A 26,213-nucleotide genomic window follows, 5' to 3' on the forward strand; every position below is an offset into this window, starting at 1 on the left:
CGCTGTTGATAGCGCACATTCGTGAATTCCCTCATCATAAACAACACGGTGCAGGTAAGTAAATAGCGAAATGATTAATTTAATTAATTATAACTGGAGTTTTTGCATAACTTGTGGTAGACTTGGCTAAGGTCATGGATCGACATATTTATCTGTAAAGCCAGAATGTGACGTGCCCAAAACTCATATACAAAACAAAAATGTTTTTATTTTGTTTTCTATAGGCCTATCGATATTAATAATCATTCTTACAATGTAAAGAGTAATAATGTGCAAAAACGATTTTTGTCATAATATTGCAAGCCTATGAGTGCCTGTTTTTTTTACATGTATAATTTAGATAGGCTGCAGTTTTAAACAGTCTGTTGTTATTGACAGCAGTTTAAAGTTTTGATTATAGTAGTTTGGTAAATTCAAGTAACGTTTTTAACATTAAATGCAACATAGTATGGTGGTTATAATAAAAAAATTGTCCCCACAAATGTAAAAAAATGCCCTTGGAAATATATATATATATATTTCCCAGATGTAAGAAAAACTGTCAGACTGACAACTTATTTTTTTAACCTTTATAACTTTAAACAAGAAGCTTTGAATATAGACAGAATCAGTGCCATAAACTTTTACAGGGCAGTTTGAAAGCAAATGGCCCTGTGACGCCATTGTGTAAAGAGCCACACGTGAGCTTTCCCTCCCAAACTTCGTTTTGCATTTCCAAACAAATCCTGATTAGCCAATCAGAGACAGTTAATTGCCGCTGGATTAATGTCGTGTCTTGCTGCGGACAGTTTCAAGCTTTTCCTGGTGATTCCACACTGCTGGAGACGGAGCAGTAGAGCCTCATCCTAATTTTTCACTGTGTGTCAGCGAGCAAATGAAAGAGGTGCTTGTAATAAGCCATAAAGAGGCTTTTTATCTGTCCACGACTCCCAAGTGCTCTCTGTCTTTCTTGCGATCCTTTTTTTTCGACTTCTTTTTAGATTTTAGACAGTTTTGCGCAGTTTGTCTTTAGATAAAATTAAATTACTGCCATGGATGCCATCAGGCTCAGAAGAACATCTGTCCTGCCTGGTGATCCTGTTTTTTGACCCCTGACTGGTTCGCCTGATGATATACACTTGCTCATTTAAACATGTAACATAATTCAAAAACAACAAAACAAAAAAACCCTAAATAAATTTGGCCACAATTTATGTAAAATTCTCGAACCAGATCTGCTATTATACATTTTTTCTGTAACTGTAATCTGATTTATTATTACATTTCTGAAAATGACTCATTATTAAATGTTTAGTTTAGTTGCAGTTCAATTAAATTGGAGTTTATTTGTATAGCGCTTTTCACAGTGCAAATTGTTGCAAAGCAGCTTTACAGAAAATGAAAGTTTCTACAAAATATTTAGTAGTATCTTATCAGTGGTGACTATGTCAAGTTAATGTACATATGGCAGAAATGTACAGTAAAAATTAATTAATTATATGTAATAAAACAGAGGGCAAACACTGTTAACAGCAATGATTATATGTTGCAGTCAAACTTATAGCAAAATATTCAGTATATCAGAGACGGAAATTAATGAATGCTTGTGGCAAAAAAGAGAAAGATATTCAAGAGAAAATGGCAAAAAAGTACCCCTGCATAATTTAACAATGTATTAAGGTTGTCACGATTAAAATGAAGTGTGACATGAATGGAAAGTGTCAATTCGCGGAATTCGCTCACACTGCACCAGATTGCTTTTAGGTGCTGTTTTATGCAGCGTTGAGCCTGATAACCAATCAAACGTGTTTCTGTTGAACTTAGGAATACATTGGCCAATCAGAGGTGCTTAGATTAGTCATCGCTGAAAACGCCAGAGCTGTGTCATGTATGCCCTCATCATAAAAACACAGTGCAGATACGATGCAAGTAAAAGATTAATTTCGTCGCATCGGTGGTTCTAACATATTTTTCATAATAAAAAGCTATTAAAAATAAGTTTTTGCATAACTTGCGCTAGACTATACTAACGTCATGGACTGACATGTTTGTCTTTGAAGCCAGAATGTGATGTACCCAAAACAGACACAATACAATAATTTTTATATTGTTTTCTGTATCGATATTAATAACCAAAGAGCAATAATCTACAATAATGATTTTTCCCATAATATTGCAGCCCTATGAGCTCCTGTGAGCTTTTTTACATGTATAGTTTAATTTGAAACATTTTAAAAACATTATTTTGCCCTCACGAATGTAAAAAATGCCTCTGGAAATCAATTCCAGGGGGCAAATATTTATGGAAAAGACCCTGATACATGTGAGTTTTTTATATATATATATATATATATATGTATGTATTTTTTATATGTGTGTATATATTAAAATAAATGTAATAAAAGCACAACCTTAAAGGTCTGTATATAATTACAATTATAATTTGATTAATGTTTTGTTAGTGTTAATGTTGAATAATTTTAGGGTTTTCATGCAAATTATTAAAAAACATAAAGTATATATGCTAGTAGCTGCTGTTCCTCTCTGAAAAACGTCAGAATTAGAAACTAAAAACTGTGTCCACCACATCTATGAAGCATTTGTGCCTTAAACATCTACTTAATGAAACCGAACGTCAATAACTTTTAAATATTTATCTGATTAAAATAACATGCAAAATTACAAACTCTGGTGAGACTGCGAAGCGTCAATGAAGCATTGCTAAAAACATCAATGGTGGAAATCCTAATGTGATTAAAAGAACATTATCATGACAAAAACATCAATTTGTCAAAATAAGGCCATCAATACCTTTGGCAAAATATCAATGGCCTAAAAACAGAGACAGATTACAGGTCACCAATCTTGCCATTGTTGCCAGACATTCAAAACATCAATTCTTCAATATTACATTATATTCTATATAATTATGGGGGCAATCCAGAATTAAAAAGAGACACGCAACTACTTTTCTCTGATAAAAACGTGGATGTTTCCACATAAACGAGGCAATTTTCAGATAATATATTGCTTTCTTTTCAACATGTGTTTGCTGAAGCTACATTAATATCTCTGTTGGATAAATTTTGGATAAACAGACAAAATACTGCTCTTTTTTTTTTCTCTTCCTCACACACACAGACAAATTCATGCACATTCACACACACACACACACTTGGTCTAATTCAGTGTTTTTCAGTGTCTCTGCAGGAGGAGAGCAGTGCTGTGTGCTGTAGAGGGGAGATAATGGCCTCTGGCTCCTCAATCTCTCGGCTGTAATGTGTTTCTGACGCCAGCGAGTGCCTGCAGCCCCCTGGGAGGTACAGGGACGACATCATGATGGAGTGTCAGGTGCTTCTGTGTGTGTGTGCGTGAGCATGTCAGTATGCATATCAAACAGCTCCATAATGATATCTGTTTTCCTGCCAGCCGGCCTAGACTGCAGGGACCACCTTTGCTTTGGCAATTCCAATCACACGACCGTGTATAGGTGCCCATATGTGCACATACAGTCGGAGCATTTAGAATATGTACGGGGTTCGTTTCTCGTCTCTCTTTATGTTGAAGTTTCGGTGACCAATTGAGGTGGCGTGGCAATGGTAACCATGGTAACATGATGGAACTAACCAGTCATGCCACGACCAATAATCAGCGCCACACTTCCCAACATGAGCCGTATTAAAGGGTTAGTGGACCTAGTGATGGTTTTCATGTGACTGTCGGACTCAGATCAGTGGATGTCGGCTGATACTTCACCAATGTGGTGCGTTTTTAAGCGTTTTTGGGGTGGAGGGAGGTTGTTTCTGGATAGTTGGATATAGAGAAGGATGATTATGGGCAGTGAGAACAGAAATGTGATCATAACATTTTGCAATAAAGACTTAAACTTGATCTCCAGAATAGTTTTTTTTTTTTTTTTTAATTTTACACTTATTTTTATTGTAACTATTTATAATTTATTTATATATTTTGTTATTATTTTTATGTTATTATTATTATTATTATTATATTTTGTAAATGTAATAAACTTATACATATTGTATATTTTTATATATTTATATGTATTTACAAGCATGTACAGTACATTTGCAAGGAAAAAAAAAAATATTTAATATATCTATATATTTAATAATATATTTATATGAATATTTATATGAATATATTATATATATATATATATATATATATATATATATATATATATATATTTTATTTTTATTTATATTTACACACACACACACACACACACACACACACACATATATATATATATGATTGTGTATGTATATATCTATATAGAATTTTTAATCTTGCAAATATAAAAATATATTAGGGTCAACATTTGCCCCCCAACATAGATTATTATTAATAATAAATTATAATATTTAGGAAAAAAATAGAATAAAAAATATGCATTTTATTCTATAATTTTATGATAGGAACATGTTGCAAGCAAGGAATGGACCTGCATTACAGATTATTATTATTAGTATTATTACTATTATTATATTTTTATATATTTTTATATATCACATATGTAATCATATTATAATCATAATGTATATTATCAATCACATACCAATATGTATCACATATCAATATATATCATATTTAAATATATATATGTATATATATGTATTTAAGGGGCTTCATTTTTTCATGATCATAATATTTTGCAAGAAAGACTTGAACCTGTCATTTTTTTAAGGGGCAACATTTGCCCCCCAGAATAGATTATTAAATAATGTATTTTTCCAAAAAGATAAATAAATAAATAAATGCAAATAAATAAATAAATATTTTTTTAAGTTTTTAAATAAATAAAAATAAATAAAAATAAAATATTTTTGTTATTGTTATTCTTATTATAAAAATGATTAATTAATTATATATATATATAATATGGAATATACATCTACATCTAAAATAGCTATATGGTGTCTGAAATGGCACAATAAAAACATTAAAAAATATAACATTATGAAAAATAAATATTAAAACAGATTATTAAAACAGATTCAAAGAACAGAGGAATTCACTACTTGCTCTTACATTTTAACAGTCCTGGTTATTTTGGTCACTTTTGATAGCATTTTTGCCCCGTTCCTCATGAGCACCAGGGCTCAGTGTTTCACTAGGCCATCTGCACCGTGGCTCAGCCTAAAATCCATGTTTTTTAGGGTTTTGTGGACGTTGAAAACAGGAAGAAGTTGGCCTGATGGATACATACGCAATGTACCATCCCTATATGTGTGTGTGGAGAGAGAGAAAGAGAGTAGTTTATGGCCACGGGGTCAATCTCTCTGAATAGCGAGGAGAAAGGGAACCCCTCACATACACTCTCACACACATAATTCACAAAGACAGATCATTCACAGAGAGATATTTCACTCTCCTCCTCGTCTGCCAGGCCTACGGCGTCTCGGCGAGGCCGTAACTCAGCCGTGTGATTGACGGCTGGGATGGAGGGCTGAAAAGCAGGCTGGACACGTCAGATCATCTGGCGTGTTGGAATGCCAGAGTGTCTGACTATTGTCTGATGTGGACAGGCCAGGCTGTGTGTGCATGTGTGTGTGAGAGTCGGTCAGACATTACTGAGACACCCAGAGCCCTCACAGACAGATCAGAGAAAGCTAGTGTGACAGTGTGAGCGTGTGTTATCTGATCGCTTCGCTGTTTGTCTAACGCTAGGGTTACAGCAATTACAGGTCGCTGAGTCACATAGAGCCCCTCACATATATGCACGCTTTACACCCACATGGGCCTGTCAGATATACATCACTGACAACCCCCTTCCTGAATTTACAACATGAACATCAAACGCCCCCTCAGACAGCTGTCTGCCACCCTCACCTTACCTGTCACCTGATATCACACACACACACAAATACATACACACACATATGTAGGCCTTAACTATGAATAAGGCCGATTTTTTTTAAACATAAAAATACAGTAAAATTGTGAAATATTATTTTTTATGATGACAAAGCTGAATTTTCAGCATCATTACTCCACTCTTCCGTCACATGATCCTTTAAAAATCATTCTAATATGCTAATTTTACGCTCAAGAAACATTGAGTATTATTTTCAATGTTGAAAACAATTGTGCAGCTTAATATTTTTGTAGAAATTGAGATACATTTTTTTTCAGGATTCTTTGATGAATAGAAAGTTTAAAAGAACAATTGTGCAAACAATTTAAACAATATAATATTTAATTTTTATTATATTTAATTATATATATACAGTTCTGACTTTTTCTCAGAATAGCATGATATAAGCTCACAGTTGTGAGTTATTAAGTCAGAATTGCATGATATAAACTCACAATTGTGAGTTATAAAGTCAGAATTGTTATGTAAACTCACAAATGTGAGTTATAAAGTCAGAATCGTGTGCTATAAACTCAACTGCAAGTTATAAAGTCAGAATCGTGTGATATAAACTCACAAATGTGAGTTATAAAGTAAGTATTGCATGATATAAACTATGATATAAACTTACGAGTTATAAAGTCCAATTTGTGGGGAAAAAAGACTGATACTCCGAATTACAACTTTATTTCTCAAAATTGCAAGTTTATATCACACAATTCTGAAAAAAAAGTCAGAATTGCGAGATGAAGTTGCAAATACCTTTTTATTTTTATTTTTTTATTCAGTGGCGGAAACGGGCTTCCATAAATTATGGTCACATGTGACTAAAGGGATTTTTTCTCAGAAAAAAAAATCTAAAAACCAGATGACTAAATCAGACCTCACTCTTCTAATCAAATTCTATGTTCTATCCTAAGGGCATGTTTGTTATATTAACTTTATGCAAACGATTGTTTGCAAAAGATGATTCTAAACTCATTTTAATCAAAAATATTCCACAGTAGCAACAAAAACTGCACAAACTATGATATTTTGCCAGCAACTTTAATTACCACAGTACATTTTTGTAAAGAATGTTTAGGTCCATTTGGTTTCCACACAGTTTGAAAGCAATTTATCATAATTCTCGGCTCACGCTCATGAGAAACATCTCTCACACTGTGTTTTTACATCGTGACTTTCAGCAGAACGAAACGGGAGAAGCCACCCAGAAAGCGATGACCTCTGACCTTGTCGTAATGCCAGCCTCCAGGCGTGCTGACTTCACAGAAGCAGATGCACACAGCTCTCTCTGTTCTGCTCTTCAGCTGCCCAAGCTCTGGAGCCATGGGGAGAACAGCTCAAGGACAGGGAGAGAGGAGACCGAGCCCTCCGGGCCTGTTCCGGACTCCGCTGTCAGCTCCAATGGACAGCTGTTGCCCAGGTAACAGGACGGGCGGGTTTATGGGATAATGTGGGCGGCTGGTGTTCTGGTTTGTGGTTATCTATGGACAGCATACACCACAGTATGCAATTAAGTACATAACCAACAAGATTACCAACATATAATCATCACAACCTCGAAGAGGAGTCCACTACAATAAAAAAACACAGGTTACTAACCCATAATGAGCCCATGCACGAGTGTGTGTGTGTGTGTGTGTGTGTGTGTGGATGGTTTGACAAGCTGAGGAGATTCCACTTTGCTGCAACTCTCCAGATGCCATCACCATGGCTACACCAGGCTGGGAACCTGATCTTTGACCTCTCAGAGGGTCACTAAGTGACCCCTGCTGTTTGTACAGAGAAACTCTTTAGTGACAAGCGAGAGGAAAAGACATCTGGTGATGTGTGTATGTGTGTGTCTAGCGAATTACTGGGCATAATGAACGAATCTTAGCTTTGGGAAAAACTGTTGGACATTTACAATGATAGAGTGGGGTTTTGAATTTTTATGCTGTGTGATGTTTATATGTGGGTGTCTAAAATAAGAAATATTCAAAATGGCATTTGTCTCCAGTTTTACAATCTGACAGACCAGCCTGTGTGGGGAAAAAAGTCAATCAAAGTGCTATTTCTTTTATACTCCCTCACTTTTTTTCTTTTCCATATTCATTTAACATGACATGCACTTGTTTTGTGCTCGCTTTCTCTCTTTGTCTCTCGCTCTCTCTCTCTTTATGTTTATGACGCCCACAATGTATGTATCTCCACCTCTTTTATTCTCTCATGCTATTGGATGTTTCTAGCCACACCCAATTCTCTCTCTCTCTGTCTCTCTCTCTCTCTTTCTGCATCTCAATTCATATATATCAGTAATAAATAGTATGCAAGATCATAATTAATGTATCCCAGAGAGTACACAGTTCAGTTCAAAAGTTCAGGGTCAGGTTTTTTTTATTTTTTTTTTTTTTTTTTTATTCTATTTCAAATAAATGCTGAACTTCATATTCATCAAGGAATCCAGAAGAATTGCCTGAAGTTTCCCAATATAAAAAAAATAAATAAATAAAATAGAAAATAAATTTATTAAAAAATTTGCGTAATCAAAAAGGATTTAATGATATCTGAAATAAGACATAAACATTTTTATAAACTGATTAACATAGTTAATGTAAATAAATGATTCAGTGATCAAATACATGATTCACTGATTCATTTTTAACTGTTGTATCTTCTTCATTGAATATTTAGTTTGCTGTTTGTCAGTATGTTTTCGAAGTTATATAAATGACATAATACTTTACAGTAAGGTGTCATTTGTTAACATTAGTTGATGTATTAACTAACATGAACGAGCAATAAACAATATATTACACTATTAATCTTTGTTAATGTTAGTTAAAAATACAGTTCACTGTTTGCTCATGTTAGTTCACAGTGCATTAACTAATGTTAACAAACACAACTTGTAATTTTAATAATGCATTAGTAAATGCTGGAATAACAGTAATTTTTACAGTAGTTCATGTTCATTAATTTAGTTAACTAGTGTTAACTTGCAAACCTTATTATAAAGTGTTACCATTATATCTTGTTAAACTAAGTTAAATTTAATGCTGCAACCTTAGGTTTTGTTGGCAAATAAATGCTCTAGTTGCAGAATTTAATAGTGTAGTTAGCTACCTTTTTGTTGATAAGCTGAATAAATGAATTTAAATTCAATTTTCTTCCCCAAATCTGCTGAAAAATAATGTTGAATACTTTTTTGCATACTGGCACATAGTCTTACATATGGCAAAGTGCATATACTTTTGCAAATGAAAATGCAGCCTTTATCTATAATTTACTAAATATATAAAAAATGCCTTTAATTTTTGCAAATAATAAAAAATGCTCAGAATTCCAGTGCAAACTGCTGTTAGACTGGTGGATTTTCTGTTTTGATTGACTGGCAGGCTCAGAAGGAGCCCGGGGCCTAACGGCCCACAGGGCAATAGTGCATGATAATATACAGAACAGAAACACACGGGAGTCAAGCAGAACCCAAACACACATCCTGTCTCCTGCAGGACTCCCAGGTGCTGCGGAGTATCATGTTTCCATGTTCAGTCCCCAGAACGCTGCCAGTCAACGTGCCGAGAACTCGGAGCGAAAGACCGTCTGTGTGTTTGAGGCTGATACAGCACATATGGCCCAAATGATCTGGCAACTCTATTTATTACACACAAGAAGTTAAATTGAGCTTTATGAAGAGTGTGTGAACATACAGCTCTGGCAGCGGCCAACCGCCGTGATGTTTCGCAGGCCTGAACCGGCGTGTATGTGTGCCTGGAATTTCTATATAACGTAGTTAGCAGCCATTTCTCTTCCGAGCATACTGAATTCAGCTCTGTCAACTGGTTAAAAAAAAAAAAAATGAAGTTTTCCACATCTTGATTACTGCCATCTTCAATCACATCTCATTGGACAGCCATAAGGGAAGCCGCATTTTAATTAGTCATATTAATTAATACAGCTGTTAGAGTCTCGGTCCAGCTCCCATTACCATCAAATCATTTCAGAGTTCATGCAACATCGAGTTGTACTTTCTGATTTTATAATTATTTATTTCCGTTTGCGTTTCTCTCACTTTCCAGGTGTAATTGACTCAAATGAGTTCCAAACTCACATGAGAATTTCCTTAAATCTTATTATTGTTTGTAGCCAGATGAGTTTCAGTAATATATAAACATCTCTCTAGAGTTTTGCTCCCAGGAGCTCTAATGCAATAAAGCATCTTTAACTACCATCTGCCCTGAATTATGCTCTAATTACCTAATAACCTCCAACATAAATGAACAGAGTATAACGTTGTAATGTTTTAATGTAGCACCTGCATAATAATGTCAGCTCGACTTGCTATCTAGATACCGACAGCTGTAAACGTCTGCATTTCTACTACAGAAAAAGCACTGTTGCTTCAGTCGATGACGCCGGCTTTTATTGTGAATGAGTGATGCTGTGTTTTCATAACCGAGACAGATCTTCAGCACTTACTGCAGATAATTCAGAGCGTACATTCACCCCGTCACTTTATTACACACTTTATTAAAGCACTCTGACCAGAGATGAGAGGCTGCAAAATCCACACCATTATTTTTCTTAATGCCTGCGATCTATCTCTGTGCATTAATGCATCCGCAGAGGATTCCACCGAGTTTGTGCGTACAGTAATTGTGCAATGGTGAGCTTGATACATTTGAATAAATAAATAAAGGAAAATAAATTATAACAAGCTTTATTTACTAAAATAAAATAAAATATAAATAAGAGACTTGCACCTGCAGAGGATTCCACTGAGCAATTGTGTGATGGTGAGAGTTATAAAAAAAATATATCAAAAAATTATATAAAAATAATAATTTCTTAATGTATATTTCATTTAATTAATGTGATTGCTCCAGCTTATTGTACGTGAGATAAAATCATTATTTTAATTTTTCATTTCTGCTATCCATATAATAGAATGTGCCATCACTGTTCTTTGTCTATTAATGTTCTTCATGTTTTTAGATTGATACACGTCTAGAACGTCATCTGCATGTCCAGCTGTGCAGAGCTGGAGTGTGTGTGTATATATATGTGTGTGTGTGCTAGCAGCTGAGCGAGGTGAGGTGTGTAAAACGGGCTTTGCTGATGTATGTGTTTGGCATTCTTATGGTAATGGTGTCAGATAGCATGTAATGAATTCATTATACTGCCTTATTGCACCCTCATCTGCAAACAGACAGCCACTCAGGGACATACTGTATGTGTGTGGGTGTGCAAGGTTAAATGAAAAATATTATATGGCATTGTCCTAATAAGATAATAATGATCTTGCTTTTGTTTAATCTGGGAATGTTTCATTTTATTTACTGTTGAAGCATACGTTTATTTTTAGTAGGTTTTATTTTTCCGTCTGTTAGTGTAAAAGGCAATTGTGCAATGATTTTAGTTTGTAGAGAATCTCAAGTCTCATATGGTTGAGTTTATGCTTGGCAAAATCTTGCAGAGGATAAATGATGTACGTGGCATCATGGCTGATCGGCTCGGCCCACCCTTGTTTCTTCAGTTATGAAGCACTGGTTGAAACACGAGAACAATGGCACAGCTACAGAAACGCTTAAATAAACATTTGATTTCAATTTCAGCCCAGGAAACTGAGAGGTTCGGTCTCAGGCCTTAAATTTATTCATTTATTTCTGTACAGATTAGTAGCGTCCCACACTGCTCTGGGAATTGCTGATTATTATGTATTTATATTATTCATTACAGATAATGATGATGAGGAGGACAGTGGAGGAAAAATAATCTGGTGGAGTATTAGGTATGTTTGGAATGTAATACTAGCACACTGCGTGTAGTATGCACTGTATACCATCATCGACATTGACAGGAACAAAACCCACTAAATATTCCCATTAGCAGCCAATCTAGATGACATTTTCATAAAAGATTACATTTGGTCCACCTCAGACCTGAATATGTGGTTACATGCTTGCTATACACCCTATTATTTTTTAAATAAACATAAAAATGCAACAATAATTTCAAACATTAATGTAGGATTCAAGCCAGTAGCATCCATTTTTGCATGTTTTTTTTAAAGTTAAAGCATGTGCATGTTTTAAATGCTGGCAGTCCAATCAAATAATCAATTGAGAAAAAGATGTTTATTACACAATAAATCGTTGTCATAAGATTTCATTAAATGAGTGCTGCTTGGTTATAAAACATCTTGAATATAAAAATGTTTATTTTGCATTTTTAAACGCATAAAGTTTCTTTATGGCATCCAAGTACCTTTAACATCCATGGAAACTTTCCATTGCACAGTTGTTTTCTTTATTCACCTTTTTCTTTAACGCAGAAGTAAGCCTATGGGTGAGACTTCCGGTTCATTAGCCATTATAGGGAAATAACGAGAAGAATAACAACGGGCAGTAAATGGTAAAACTGCTTGCACTACAAACCAGTGTGTTCATACTTAAAGCAATTAGCCCCAAAAAACTGTGGTTTACAGTGAATTTATAACAGTTGTTAGGCATGACGCGAAGCGGAGTTTAGCTGTTATAAATTTACTGTAAACCACAGCTTCACGGGCTTATTGCTTTTATAAAACAATTATTCCATATATGTAGTATCACAGAATAAAACAGAGCAAATAAAGTGTAATGATATTTATAAAAACATTATTCCAATGCAAACAATATAGTTCCTCAGAAACGGCTGTGGTTGCAACAAAGTGGTTGACGAGCAACACACAGATAAACAAAGGTGTATGTTTGTAGAGTAATTTACAACAGCTTAGAACGTGGCTCAGCCAATCAGAATCAAGGATCAGAACTATCTGTTTTATGAAAATACATTAAAATAATATGGTAAGACACACCAATTTGCAATATCAAGCAGCAAAACAAGTTTGTACTGCTAAAAATAGCTGGACGTGGATGAGACTGGAAGCCAGACCCATAAAATTTACAAACGGCTGCACCTGCTCTTACGGTAAGAAAAAGGTGAATAGTGAAAAGGTTGTTTAGATTTTTAAAATGTTTGTTTCACTTGAGAAATGTTTAATGAAAATTTCTTTGGGGAACCTAAAATCCCAGGTAACAAATTCGGGTCATAAACATTATGGGAATGGTGTTTTGTTCCTAAAGTGTTAAAATGTTGTGATTATAATGTTATTTTACACTACTGTGCAATCTAATTCATATATAATATTGACTCAACAACATTTAATTCAAATGTCCACTTAATCTTTAATATTTGGCCATTTCTCTATGATAGAAATGATACAGCCACTGTCATTTCTTGAATACGTGGACATCAAAACGTGTAAACTCAGAGTGAGGGTTCAAACTTTTATTTTGAAATCACGATGAACAGTTAGTATATTGAGAAAGATAACGATGTATTCTCCTGTGTTTGCATAGGTTAATAAATGGTTTACCTTACATATCTGATGAAATAAGGCACGTTACGTTCACAGAACCATATAATAAACCCAAACTTGCAGAGATGGAGTTTGAGACCCTCCACACATTTAAATGATAAATGATAAGTTTTTGTAGCAGCATTTAACTTACTGTAAACAGAGCCTCTCTGTAAGTAACCTACACACCTGTAAATAAATAAAGCGCATATATTAAACCTGCATCCATATATTTATTTAACTGAATGGTAGTGTTTGTGAATTGTTAATAGGATCGAGGATAAAATCGAGGATTTTTAAAAAATCGAATATTCGAATAGAATGGAGGAATCGTTGCATTCCTACTTTGAACATTTATTTGTAATATTCAAAGAACATCTTCTCTCATAAAGGACAAATAATATCTTGAGGGCATTCTGAGAATGTTGTTTTAAGAACGTTTTCCCTCAAAGTTGAGAACGTATATCAGATATTAATGATGTTAAAAGTTTGTTCCATAATTTTTACTTTAACAACGTTTCGTGCTAACATTTATATAAGTGCCTGACCTGATTCAGAGTAACAAAGTTCCAGCAGTTCACGTTTGAGTAGGCCACTACACAAACTCTCAAACTCAAAAACACTCACTAACACTCATACTCAAACAGGCAGAATCTCCTTCCCTCTTGCTCTGCCTGGCTTCATATTTCTCCATTACGCAGGTTTTTAAACACCTCTTGTACTCCTATTAGAGAAAAAAGAAGCCGAAGAAGAAGAAGTTCTGCACTATTTATCCCGTCAGACTATCAATCACTGTCGCTCTCGCTGCCCCGTCTTGGGCGCAAAGACAGCGCTACGCGGCCAGCCATTTGTCAAAGCGGCCCCGGAGGCTACGCATGGCTGTGTCCGGGGAGGACGGCCTGTCGTCGGGCCGACGTGGATGAACGAAAGCGCTATGCAAATTAGCGGCTAATCTGTGGCGGAACACAGGCGCGCCCGGCTCGCAGGTTCCATTACTCCTCTTTAGCTCGGTTGATTATGATTAAACTGATGCCTGCCGATCGGTTTTAACCCTTTTGCCCGCCAAAAAAGCAGCCCGGCGCGGATGCTGCGCTCTGGCTGGAGGCGCATGGAAGATGAACTGTCTGTTTATATAAATAAACACGCTAAGTTTGAGTCTCGACGGTTCCCCACAGAATCAGCAGTTTGGAAGCAAACTTCCCTCTTCCATATGTTAATGAAACAACCTTATCAAATTGAGGAAAAACGTGAAATGAAGGCTTGGCTTTTGTGTTTACTACACCTGAAAGAGTTGATAGCCTGTGTGTTTTTTAATCCTCTGCTAGGGAAAAGCTTAAAAGATGATATTTAAATGTTTCTCACCACAAAGTCTGAACTCAGAATCTAATGTTTAAAGTTTATTCTATACAAGAGACATTATTATGCGTGTCTTCAGCAGCAAGATAGTGGATAAAAAAGAGATGGAAGCAGAGATGTTATGATTGATGGCTTCCATCATTCAGCGTCTCTTCTCCACATCGTCAAAAACGAGTGTTTGTGCAAGTAAAGATAAGGTCTGGTAGCCACGAACTAAGACCTCTGTGAGAACATGGTCTAAGCGAGATTTTGGGAAGAATGAGAGCAACAGCCCTAGTCATGTTGTTTTTTTTATAGTAATTTTTCATTTCTATTTTGGTTTTGTTTGCACTTCTGGTTCATAATTCAGCCTCCATTGTCCACTCTTTGTCCCCGTAATTCTTTTTCTTGATTTTCTTTTAGTCATGAACAATGTAATCTTTATGTTCATACCACACTCTGCACAGTTTGCTCTTTATTATTTTCCTGCTGCAACCATTGTTTAAGCCATAATATGGCACGGAAAACAGGGAACAAGGGAATGGGAGATGTGAAAGAAAGGGAGGATTCCATTCAGAATAAAACAAAGACACGGCAAAATAACTGTGTCATCCTTTTTCCCTCCTCTTTTAAAACAGCTCTATCTGCACCCGTAGCCCATCTGTCCGTTTCTTTCCCTCTATGGACTATGATATGACATAACTTCATTCTCTCAATAGATTGACAGTAATTTCATTTTCAATTTGTTGTGGTTCAAGGCTGTAATGATGACTGACGGGTGCTACTGCCACCTGGTGGAAAAATAGAAACAGGCGAACCTGTTGTTCATGAATCTCGCCACGAGGAGGGGGACTAACCCAACTCAGATCACGCATTCAGTGGTACGCAAGGTACATAAAAACAATGCAAATGTAATTCATGTCTGAGAGGACTGAGAGGATGTCAAATTTAAATGGTTTTAAAATTATTTAATGAAAAACTGCTCCTGTATTAATTAGAATTAAATCGAGATTCATCAAATTCACAAATTTTAAGTGTGGCAACCAAATATGTTGTATTTTAATTCTAATGTGAGAAAGAAGTAGATTTAAAAGAACAATAAAAATAAATTCATATAACTTCTGATTGTAGTTTTCAAACACTTAATTTATCAATTTGAATAGCCATAATGTTTCATAGACAACATGTGGTGCATTTGCAGGAAAAAAATGTATAACCAATATGTAAAATGCAATCTACAGGTATTTGCATGTATTTAAGTATGATGGCATTTCAAAAACGTAAAATATAAATAAAAATATATATTTAAATGGTATTAAAGTAATTTAATGAAAAACTACTTTATTGTTATGTAGAATTAAATACAGATTAATACATTTTTTGTAACTGAGGTTGCAAAATATGTTGTATTTTAATTCTAACTTTAGTAAGAAGTAGATTTAAAAATGCAATGAAAATAAATTCATAACATCTGTTCGCACTTAATTTATCTGTTTGAATGCCCCTTGATTTTTTTAATAGACAACATATGTTGTATTTACATATAAAATATATATATATATATATATATGAAGTAGATTTAAAAATGCAATAAAATAAATTCATATAACATCTGTTTGTAGTTTATGGGACACAATGGAATCTAGAGATATTTGCATTTAAGTATGCCATTTTGAAAAATGTAAAATATAAATAAAAAAGAAATATATTTAATACACATTTAATATATCATTTAATATGCTGGAAGAACACATTTCCCAAAATGCTCTAATTTATGTAATTAAAAAGGTTTACAAGACATAAATCTTAGAAGTTGTCATCTGAGAAGTTATCTTGCCTGTTTTGTTTTGTTGGGCTAATAACATTTTTCTGTTTTATTTCTTTTGGATTTCTTTCAATTGCAATTCAGTAAATTCATCTTCCTGTCATTCTGTTCCAAAATCCTGTATCCATTTAATTTCAAATTCCAACTCATCAATTTAAAGAGAGACAGTTCTTAAATTCTGAATTTGTATGAACTGCTGAATGTTCGAACCAAAAATCAAATATCAGAAATAGGCCAAATGCTTTACATGCCCAAACTGTTCCTTTTAAAATGAAAAAATGACTCTTGTCGGGCCAAATGAAGTTTCCCATCACAAGCTATAAGATAATGATTAATGGACTGTGTGTTCTGCAGACTGTGAAGCGGCAGATCTTGGCTGCCATGAGCAAACTACCAACGCCAGAGCCCAGCTGGTGCTAAACAGCCCCCCAGCCGCACGCTTTTCGAGTGGGCCATGAAATGTGGCTTGTTCTTATTTAATCCCCGTGTGTATGAAAGCTGCATACGCTGTCCTACTGCCAGCGCGCCATGTGAACCAAGCAGTCCCTAGACAGAGGGCAAGTCCTCCTTAACACACCCAGCTAGGGCAGCGGTCAGCCATTAGTATCCCTCAACCAGTCTAATCGCACCAGTGGGCATCCTGGCATCAGCCGCTTCTCTGGCCATTGTTCCTGTTTAAATGATGCCAGAGCCTGCAATGCTGATTATTACTTTTCAAGTAAACAGGACTGAGAGCCTGCCCTCTACTGGTAGGATATGAAATTGTTGTTTTTTCTTTCTTTCTTTCTTTCTTGAAATTATATGTAGCTTGGAGGTAAATACAGATACAGTAAATCTATATATAATTAAAATATAATTTTCTATAGAATAGGAGAAAAAAGGACATAATCTAGGGAAAATATATATATGTATGTATATATACACACATTATAGACACACACACACACTATATATATATATATATATACAGGGGGAAAACCAGAAACAAAACAGCTTTGGCACAAAAAAGGCAATAACTGACAATAACTGACTGTATATACAAAGGATAAGGAACTAAACTAGAAACAGTTGAAGAACACAATCAGTATCAGGATAGTTCACCCAAAAATTACCCAATGAATTTACTTACCTTTAAGTCATTCTAGATGTATATGACTTTCTTCTTTCAGACAAATACAATCAGAGTTATATTAAAAAATGTCCTGGCTCTTCCAAGCTTTGTAGTGGCAGTGAATGGCTGTTGAGATTTTGAAGTGAAATAAAGTGTGTCCATCCATCATAAAAAAGTGCTCCACACAGCTCCAGGGGTTAATTAAGGCCTTCTGTAGTGAATCAATGCATTTGTGTAAGAAAAATATCCATATATAAAACATTATAATTAAAATATAATTTCATAATTCTATAGAATCATCAGTGGCGAATGGTTAAATTTGCTGAATGATTGATGTTTTTAAAAGCTGACTTACGCCTTTTGTTAATTGGCATTTCAAAAAGTTGGGCATGATTATTTTAGGCTAGTTGATTTTAGTATGGTCTTTTATGTTATGTTATGTTAACTGTTTCTTTTTCTCTGTACAGCACTTTGGTCTACCTTGGTAGTTTTGAAAGTGATTTAACGTACTGCACCAACACTGCACCAAAAGTTTGGGAACAACAGTTTCTCATAAGACCTTTCGTTTCTAAGATTTATAATTCAGTCCTTTTACTGCAGTATACTTATATTCCAGCTATCCACTCCTGGGAAAGGGAGGGTCTTGCTCAACCTGATTGGGACGTGGTATGGGCCAGATGTTTTCCTGAGTCTTGCACATCAGATAATACATTATAAAATGCATCAATAGGGCCTATATCACCCCCAGTGTATTATACAAGATGAAGGTCAGATCTGATCCTTATTGTCATTTATGTGATAAATCTACAGTAGGCTCGTACTTGCACATGTTTTGGGAATTCCCAGATGGTTCTTTTTTGAAAATTTGTATGTTCTGTTCTTTTTGGATTTCCTGCATTTAGATATACCTCAAGATCCCCTACTTTTTCTATTGTTAGACGATTCCATTCTCCAGTTGAATGCTCATCTAAAAAGGACCCTATCAGCTGCAATCACCGCTGCCAAAAAGACTGTTTTGAAGTTATGGATAGAACCATCAACTGCCACAACTCGTACTTGGCTTTCATACTTCAGAGATATTGTTTTGCTGGAAGGTACCACTGCCAGGCTCAATGTCGCAAATATTACTATGATGTTGCTAGAAAGACTGGAAAGTTGACATTCCTACTGTGCTTATATGACTTTTATTTCTTCTATTTCCCCTCATCCTCTTTTTCTGTACAAGTGGACAGCTTCATGGCATCATTTTATACATAGTTCTTTTAAACTGTGAACTGTGATACGTTTCTGAAGTGAAACAAAAATCTGAATAAAAATGTTGATCAAAAAACAAAAAAAACAAAAACGAAGACCTTTTGATCTGAATGCATAAATGCTGAAAGGGACAGTTCACCCAAAAATGAAAATTCTATCATTAATTACTCACCCTCATGTCGTTCCAAACCCGTAAGACCTTCGTTCATCTTCGGAACGCAAAGTAAGATATTTTATGAAATCCGAGAGTTTCTGACCCTCATAGACAGCAACGCAACTGACACGTTCAAGGCCCAGAAAAGTAGCAAGGAAGCCGCTAAAATAGTGATATGTGGTTCAACCTTAATTTTATGAAGCTACAAGAACACTTTTTGTGCACAAAACAAAATAATGACTTTATTCAACAATTTCTTCTCTTCTGTGTCAGTTTTTGCAGTTTTTGCCATGCGTTCCTGAAAGTATCACGTATCTTCTGTAGCTTCTGAAGGGCAGTACTAAATGAAAAAAATATGATATTTAGGCAAAATAAGAAAAGCATCTTCATTCCGTTCAAAAGTTTACACTCCTGCATCTTAATGCATGGTTTTTCCTTCTGGGGCATCAGTGAGCGTTTTAACTTTCTGTAAAAGTTGCATATGAGTCCCTCAGTTGTCCTCAGTGTAAAAAGATGGCTCTCAAAATCATACAGTCATTGTCGGAAAGGGTTCAAATGCACAAAAATGCTGAAAAACCAAAGAATTTGTGGGACCTGTAATCATCTTTTAAGTGAAATATCTTATTCAGGTCAGTAAAAATAACATGGATTTTGTATAATCTGTCTTATTTTGGTACAATAATTAACATTTTGCAGATTCTGCAAGGTGTATGTATACTTTTGACTTCAACTGTATATATATAGAGAGAGAGAGAAAAGGAAAGCACTGAATGAAACATACATGACAAGGAAATTAAAAGGTCACACACAGTGTGAATATCTGCTGATGACATTCCTAACATCCCTTTTATGGCCTCTTAAACATTAACTAATGCAATATCCAAAGTTGATCCAGTCATTATTCTTCTACACCCAGTCCAAGTGCTGTATATATTAACTATTGTGCTGTGATGCTGATGTCACATTACTCTGTTTATTCAGGCAGCAGAGGGAGGAGGTGCCTGATGTGGCTGCAGGAGGGAGGAGTCACGCACCTGTGAATCTACACCTGGTTGCCAGAGAGAACGAGAAGGACAGCCAAGCCGGAGTAGAGGCAGAAGAGAAGAGACAGACAGAAACTCATAGAAATCCTAAGAAAAAAAAAGAGGGTCCTAGAGGGCAATGACTTCACCTGCTGGACTCAACTGGACAGAGAACTGAACGTAAGGATAGCGACCCCACTAACACAGATAACAATCGTCTCAACGGACGTACATTCACCTGCACAGGTGAGAGCAGCTTATTACTGGAATTCACTTGACGGGAAAATGCTTTAATCTGCATGGAACGTCATCAAGTCATAGTTTCATAATAATTACTTGACAGATAAAGTTACTGTGTAAAATGCAGACCAAATAGGAATATTGAGTTCTACAGAAAGTCAATCATGGAAATTTTTAGTGAGTTCTACAGAAAAAAACCACACTGATAGCTGTAAATTTTAATGACCTTTGGACAGGGACACATTTGATTACACATTTATAGCAAACAGTGAACCTTTATGACTGACTATTCATGCACAATGAGAAGCCTGAGACCAGTGTTTGTGTGTTTGTGTGTGTGGATTATTGCAATCAAGTGAACACTTTGAAATGCAAAACATTTTTTTCAGCAGGCACCATGAATGTCTTTTGAATTTACTCATCCTGACAAAATCATTGCATTGAGAAGGAATCCAGTCAAAAAAAGTCCTGATCTCATAAAATGATTCTCTTAGTCCGAACTTAGTGGTATATTCATAGTAGAATATTAGTATTTAGTATCTAGTATTAGTATCTAATATTAATATCTAATTCAGGTGGAAAAATACAAGGCGAAACAAGCGTCGTTATGAAATTAAATGCGAATGTTATGGAGTCTAGTGCATCTACCGCCTGCTTTATTTGTTTACAGTGTGCTTGGGTATTTTTTTTCACACACAAAAATTCCCTTCTCCTCATTAATAAAAAAAACTTTCAGTTTTGTTTCTACTAGACAAATAATCTCACGTGTGCTTCCTCTACAGTTTCGGAAGAGATGTCAGCAATGTCTCAAACTCTCAGATTTGCTACATCTAATATCTACACTTAAAAGTCAGAATTCAATAAGAATTCAAACATTTCTCATCTGATTCTTTCTAAAGCAAATGATCTGTGCTATATTATTCACATTCAATTACTTTAGGTCAGCAACTGTCATTTACACTCTTAAAAATAAAGGTTCTTTACTGGCCTCCATAGTTCCATGAAGAGCTATGAACATCCATGGAACCTTTTAAAAGCAGAAAAGGTTCTTTATAGTTGATAAAAGGTTTTTAGAATGTTTCAAAATGATTCTTTTAAGTACTGAAAGGTTCTTTGGGGAATCAAAAATCGTTGTTCTATGGCATCACTGTAAAAACACCCTTTTGGAAAAGTGAATTTTTAAAGAAACATCTCAGGCCACTTTGATAATTAAGATCTCCAAATCGTCTCTTGAACTTTAAAAGAGCAACTTTCCTCTGGGGAAATTTGGGACCAATTTCCTTTTCCTCCATTTTAAAAATGAACCTGGGATGAAAAAGGCACCAATACACGTTTTGGGCCTTCGAGATGGATCAAGCACAAGAACATTTTCCCGCAGATCTTCTGATCACCACAATTCCTGTCGTTTGTGCTACTTTTACTCGCTATGTACCACATTTCCCTCAGAGTGTGACTGTTCTCTCCGAGGACCTCCAGTTAACACCTGATGTTTTTTCCAGCCACCGACAGGAATAATTAATTAATCAAGATGTCTACAGAGACTTCAATCTCTCATGGGAGCATCTGTTGAAACTTAATGTACTTTGTGTCCTTATTATTGTGATGCCTGTACTAAATTGAAACGCAAGTTTAACGCTGTCCGTAATTCGCGTGACAAGACAAATCAGAAGTTTGGTTTTCCAAAGCCATTGTTTTCTCTACATTATCGCAATCAGTCAATCTTATCAAATCCTTGAATAATCAGCACACAACGAGTTCCTGATGGCCATTGACATGCTCCCGGAAAGCACTGACTTTTCCTCCTAAACAATGATTTCCTTGACCCTTATCATTATTTTTATCTTCATATGAAAACCACATGCATAACAGTGTGAAGTGCATGAGTAAGACCATGTGCTTTGCGTAAAAATTCCCCTTGCATGAAAAGTGAAACCTTCCTTAACCCAATCCTGACAAGCCATAATATTTCCCACGGTAAAACTGACCCAACATTAATGCATTGTTACAGAATGTTCCAAAATCTGTGTTTTTATTATAAATCGTAGACTGTATGTAGTTTAGGAAGTGTTGACATCACTTTTTAAACAACCAAACGAAATACTTTTACGGTGTGCATACTCGTTTTCTACTTGAAAACCAATTATTTGTGAAATTTATTAGCAGTTTCTGACTGAAAATTGTTTCAAAGTAAATCCCACACCATTGTTTTTTAAGTCTTATGAAATACACTTATTGTTAAACCATCTGGATTAAAGGCCCTCCTTTTATAAGGTCAAAAGCGGTGAAAAAACAAGGCTGTAAGGTTGAAAGGGAGCTGACCGGCACCACCTGATCTCTGTTTGCTCTCGTAAACATAAAAGCAGGAGCAAGAGTCAAAGCCCTGAGAGGGAGCGAACTGAAATTAGCATACTGTATGAAAATGACCACTCTGTTGCCAAGCGACAGAGCCAAGCCTTTCCCGTGAATGGATATTGCCACACGCTACAGCAGTTTTGTGTGAATCTGAGTGTGGGAGTTTATTTTCACATTTCACAGAAGGATGATTCAGTTCGAGATATGATAATAGACAGTAAAGCAATAAAATGTTTCCATGATATCGAGAAGTAGCCCAGTATTTGTTTATTGTCGCCCTTGTGTGTGTGTGTAAGTGAGCGGCAAACCTCAAAATATGATACGAAGTTTCATTTGGACTGTGTGTACTGTATGTTGAAGGCGTGCTCGCTTTTATTGTAATGGTTTACTTCAAAGCAGCCATTTTGGCTTGTGTATAAACCTTAAATGCTCTCTGGACTGTGAACTCTTCACATGTGAATGGACCGTGTAAAATCACATGAATGAATGAAGCATGTAAAATCCATTTGCAGAGCAAAGCAACAACACTCCAAACGTCAAGGTTATGATTAAAATTAAACAAACTGCATCATTCAGGCCTGAGAAGTCCAAGACGTCAGATGTTACTGTATAATGAAAGCTTTACAAATTTCTGCAGAATTAGACTCTTGCATGTTATTAGAGCTGTCAAATTGATTAATCACGATTAATCGCATCCAAAAAAAAGTTTGTTTACATAATGCGCTGTGTATATTTATATGTATATATAAATGCACACCACACGTGTATATTTAAGAAATATTTACACGTATATATGTTTTCGTATTTATATATGATTTCTATTCTTAAATATATAAATGTATTTGTGTGTGTGCGTAATTATATATATATATATATATATATATATATATAAATATATATATATATACATATATATATACCCCACACACACACACACACAGCACATATGTTATGTAAACACAAACTTTTATTATGGATGCGATTAATCGATTTGACAACACTTAAATTCTAAATTAAATAACATTTATATACAGTTTTAAATACAGTTTTTACACCCTCAGATTCCAGATTTTTAAATTGTTGCATCTCGACCAAATATTGTCCTGGAAAGCTTATTTATTCAGCTTTCAGATGATGTATAAATCTCAATATTAAAAATATTGTAAATTATCATTCAAAAGTGTGAAGTCTGTAAGATTTCTTTCTCTCCTTTTCTCTCTTTTTGAAGTTAAAGAAATTAATTTTTATTCATCGAGGACACATTAAATTGGTAAAAAATTACATTAACAGGTTTTACATTGTTACAAAAAACTTTAAATTTAATTTAAATTCTGTTATTTTAAACTTTCTATTCATCAAAGATTCCTGGGGGAAAAAAAGTATCAGGGTTTCCACAAAAATATTAAGAACTGTTTTTAACATTAGTAATAAAAATAAATGTTTCTTGAGCATTAAATCAGCATATTTGAATGATTTCTGAAAGACCATGTGACACTGAGGACTGGAGTAATGATGCTAAAAATTCAGCTTTGCATCACAGAAAACATTTATTTTAAAATGTAATGATATTTCACAATATTAATGTGAGCATAAATACATTTACTACCCCAAACTTTCGAACCATATAGTGTAAATCATCAATTTTATTAACTCATAAACAGTGTTGAGGAGTAACTAGTTACATGTGACATGTAATTTAATTACAAAATAAATGTATCTGTAATCCATTACAGTTACTAAGAAAAAAAAATGTGTAATTAAATTACAGTTACTTATGAAAATGTTAACGATTACAAAGGTGGTTACATGGTCTTGCTATGATTTTTAAATCTGTATTTAACCTCAGAACAATCATAAAAGTAAAAAGAGGTGGGTGTGCTTTAAATTATTATAATCTTAATTCAGCTGAGAAAGGATTTTGAAAGTCTAACAGTAATCACTGTTGAGTACCACTGTAAGGTTAATACTGCCTGCTTTAAATGTTTAAAAACATCCATTAGAAATTTAGAAAAGAAAATGTAATCAGTTACTTTACTTTAACAAAGTAATTGAAACAGTTGCTTATTACATTTTAAATAGGGTAACTTGTAATCTGTGTAAAAATAACCTTACCAACACTGCCCATAAACCAATACATGAAAATAAAATAAGCTTAGCACTATATCATTTAACATTCGCGTGGTCCACATTTAGCATGTCCATCCTCCCAGCATATAGCTGCAGTGCAGCGTGTGTGAAATTTAAGGCCTGTAACCGAAGCTCTACATGTTAAAACTTTGCATACCTCTACCATATGGTGCATATTGAATTACACTAAAAAATTCATTAGCGGCTGCCCCTTATAATGTAAGACACAGATCTTACATTAGCATTAGCTCACACCCTCAGGGCTCAGCTTACACATTATGACTATACCTATTGTGTTCAAACTGAACAAAAAAACAATATGTTTATTGTTCATTTTCTTATATTTAGACCTACTAATCTAATATATAACACACACTCTCATTCTGTCCTCCCTGCAGAGCAAAGTCTGTTTTCACCCAAATGGCGACAGCAGAACCTGCACCATCCTGGTGGAAACTGACCTTCCTACGTAAAAAGAAATCAGAGCCGAAAGTTTTGTATGAAATCCCCGGAGATCACAGCAGCATCACCGGGGAGACACCCGGGACGCCCGACGCAGCCACGGACAGCCAGTTTAACGCCCGCTTGGAGCGCATCGTGGACAAAACGGCGACAAAGGGACGCCATGTGAAAGTCTCACATTCGGGCCGCTTTAAAGAGAAGAAGAGAATCCGCTCCACGCTAGCAGAAAACCCTGACCTGTTCCCTGAGGCAGAAACGGCGACTAATGAGAACAATAAAAGCGCAAAATAGAGTCACTGTGTAAACATAGAGTCACTGTGCGTGAAGCAGCTCAAGAGGGCCTTGGTCTATGCAGCACTCTTCCATTGATGTCCTCTGCAGTTTACAATCACCTGAGGTTGAGCCTGAAGCAAGAAAAGGATCGCTGAATTACTGACTGCTCTATACTAATGTTTGGGAACAAAGACAGGCACAAACCCAAAGATCAGGTTTCTTCACAGATAGGCCTACACACGGCAGGACTGCATTGTGGTCGCCTGATGAAAGGCTGACAGTTAGCAAATGTTTAGCTAAGAGAAATCCACTGAGAGGGAATCAAATCAATCATAAATCAGCACAAGATATCAGTCATGTTTCGATTAGTTTCCTGTATTTTATATGCCGAAAACTACAATTGCAGCACTTGTCATTAGGAATATTACCAGGAATAATATGCTACTATATTAAAAGATCACATAGAGACTATAATATATTGTAATTGTATAAGATATTGTTATCATTATTTTAAAAAATGTTAGACGTGTCTGAATGTGACATGCTATAGCTTATGACCACCAGAATATCTGTTTTGAATAAATGTGCCTGTGTTGCTTTGATCTTGATTGATATTTATTGTATATAGTTTATAAATCTGAACATGGTGGGGCTTTTCCATTTTAATTACTGGTTTTTATGTTAAAAAAAGAGAAATGGTCAAATATTTGCACACTGCCTAATTGTTTGCTTAGCTGGGGTTTCAAACTGAATTTTGTACAAAATTACCTGTTGTTTTTAACGTCTGTAGAAAATAAATTAAAGCATTTCAAGATGAGAG

The 26,213-nt window shown here is 35.1% G+C and overlaps 1 protein-coding gene across 4 annotated transcripts; it reads left to right on the forward strand.

The window, feature by feature from the left end:
* prr15la (proline rich 15 like a) lies at nt 1-26,207 on the forward strand. Of its 4 annotated transcripts, none has more exons than XM_051106173.1 (5): nt 1-54; nt 3,179-3,330; nt 7,045-7,283; nt 19,899-20,185; nt 25,057-26,207. In XM_051106173.1, exon 5 carries the CDS (start codon nt 25,079-25,081, stop codon nt 25,409-25,411), a length of 333 nt encoding a protein of 110 aa, XP_050962130.1. In that variant the 5' UTR covers nt 1-54; nt 3,179-3,330; nt 7,045-7,283; nt 19,899-20,185; nt 25,057-25,078; the 3' UTR covers nt 25,412-26,207. The 4 variants fall into 4 exon arrangements, with proteins under 4 accessions (XP_050962130.1, XP_050962131.1, XP_050962128.1 ...); XM_051106174.1 differs by having other exon boundaries at nt 19,899-20,119; XM_051106171.1 differs by lacking the exon at nt 25,057-26,207 and having other exon boundaries at nt 19,899-20,184.
* Nucleotides 26,208-26,213: the final 6 nt, after the last annotated feature.

The sequence above is a fragment of the Labeo rohita genome, chromosome 3 (assembly GCF_022985175.1).
Source record: "Labeo rohita strain BAU-BD-2019 chromosome 3, IGBB_LRoh.1.0, whole genome shotgun sequence".
Lineage (NCBI taxonomy): Eukaryota > Metazoa > Chordata > Actinopteri > Cypriniformes > Cyprinidae > Labeo > Labeo rohita.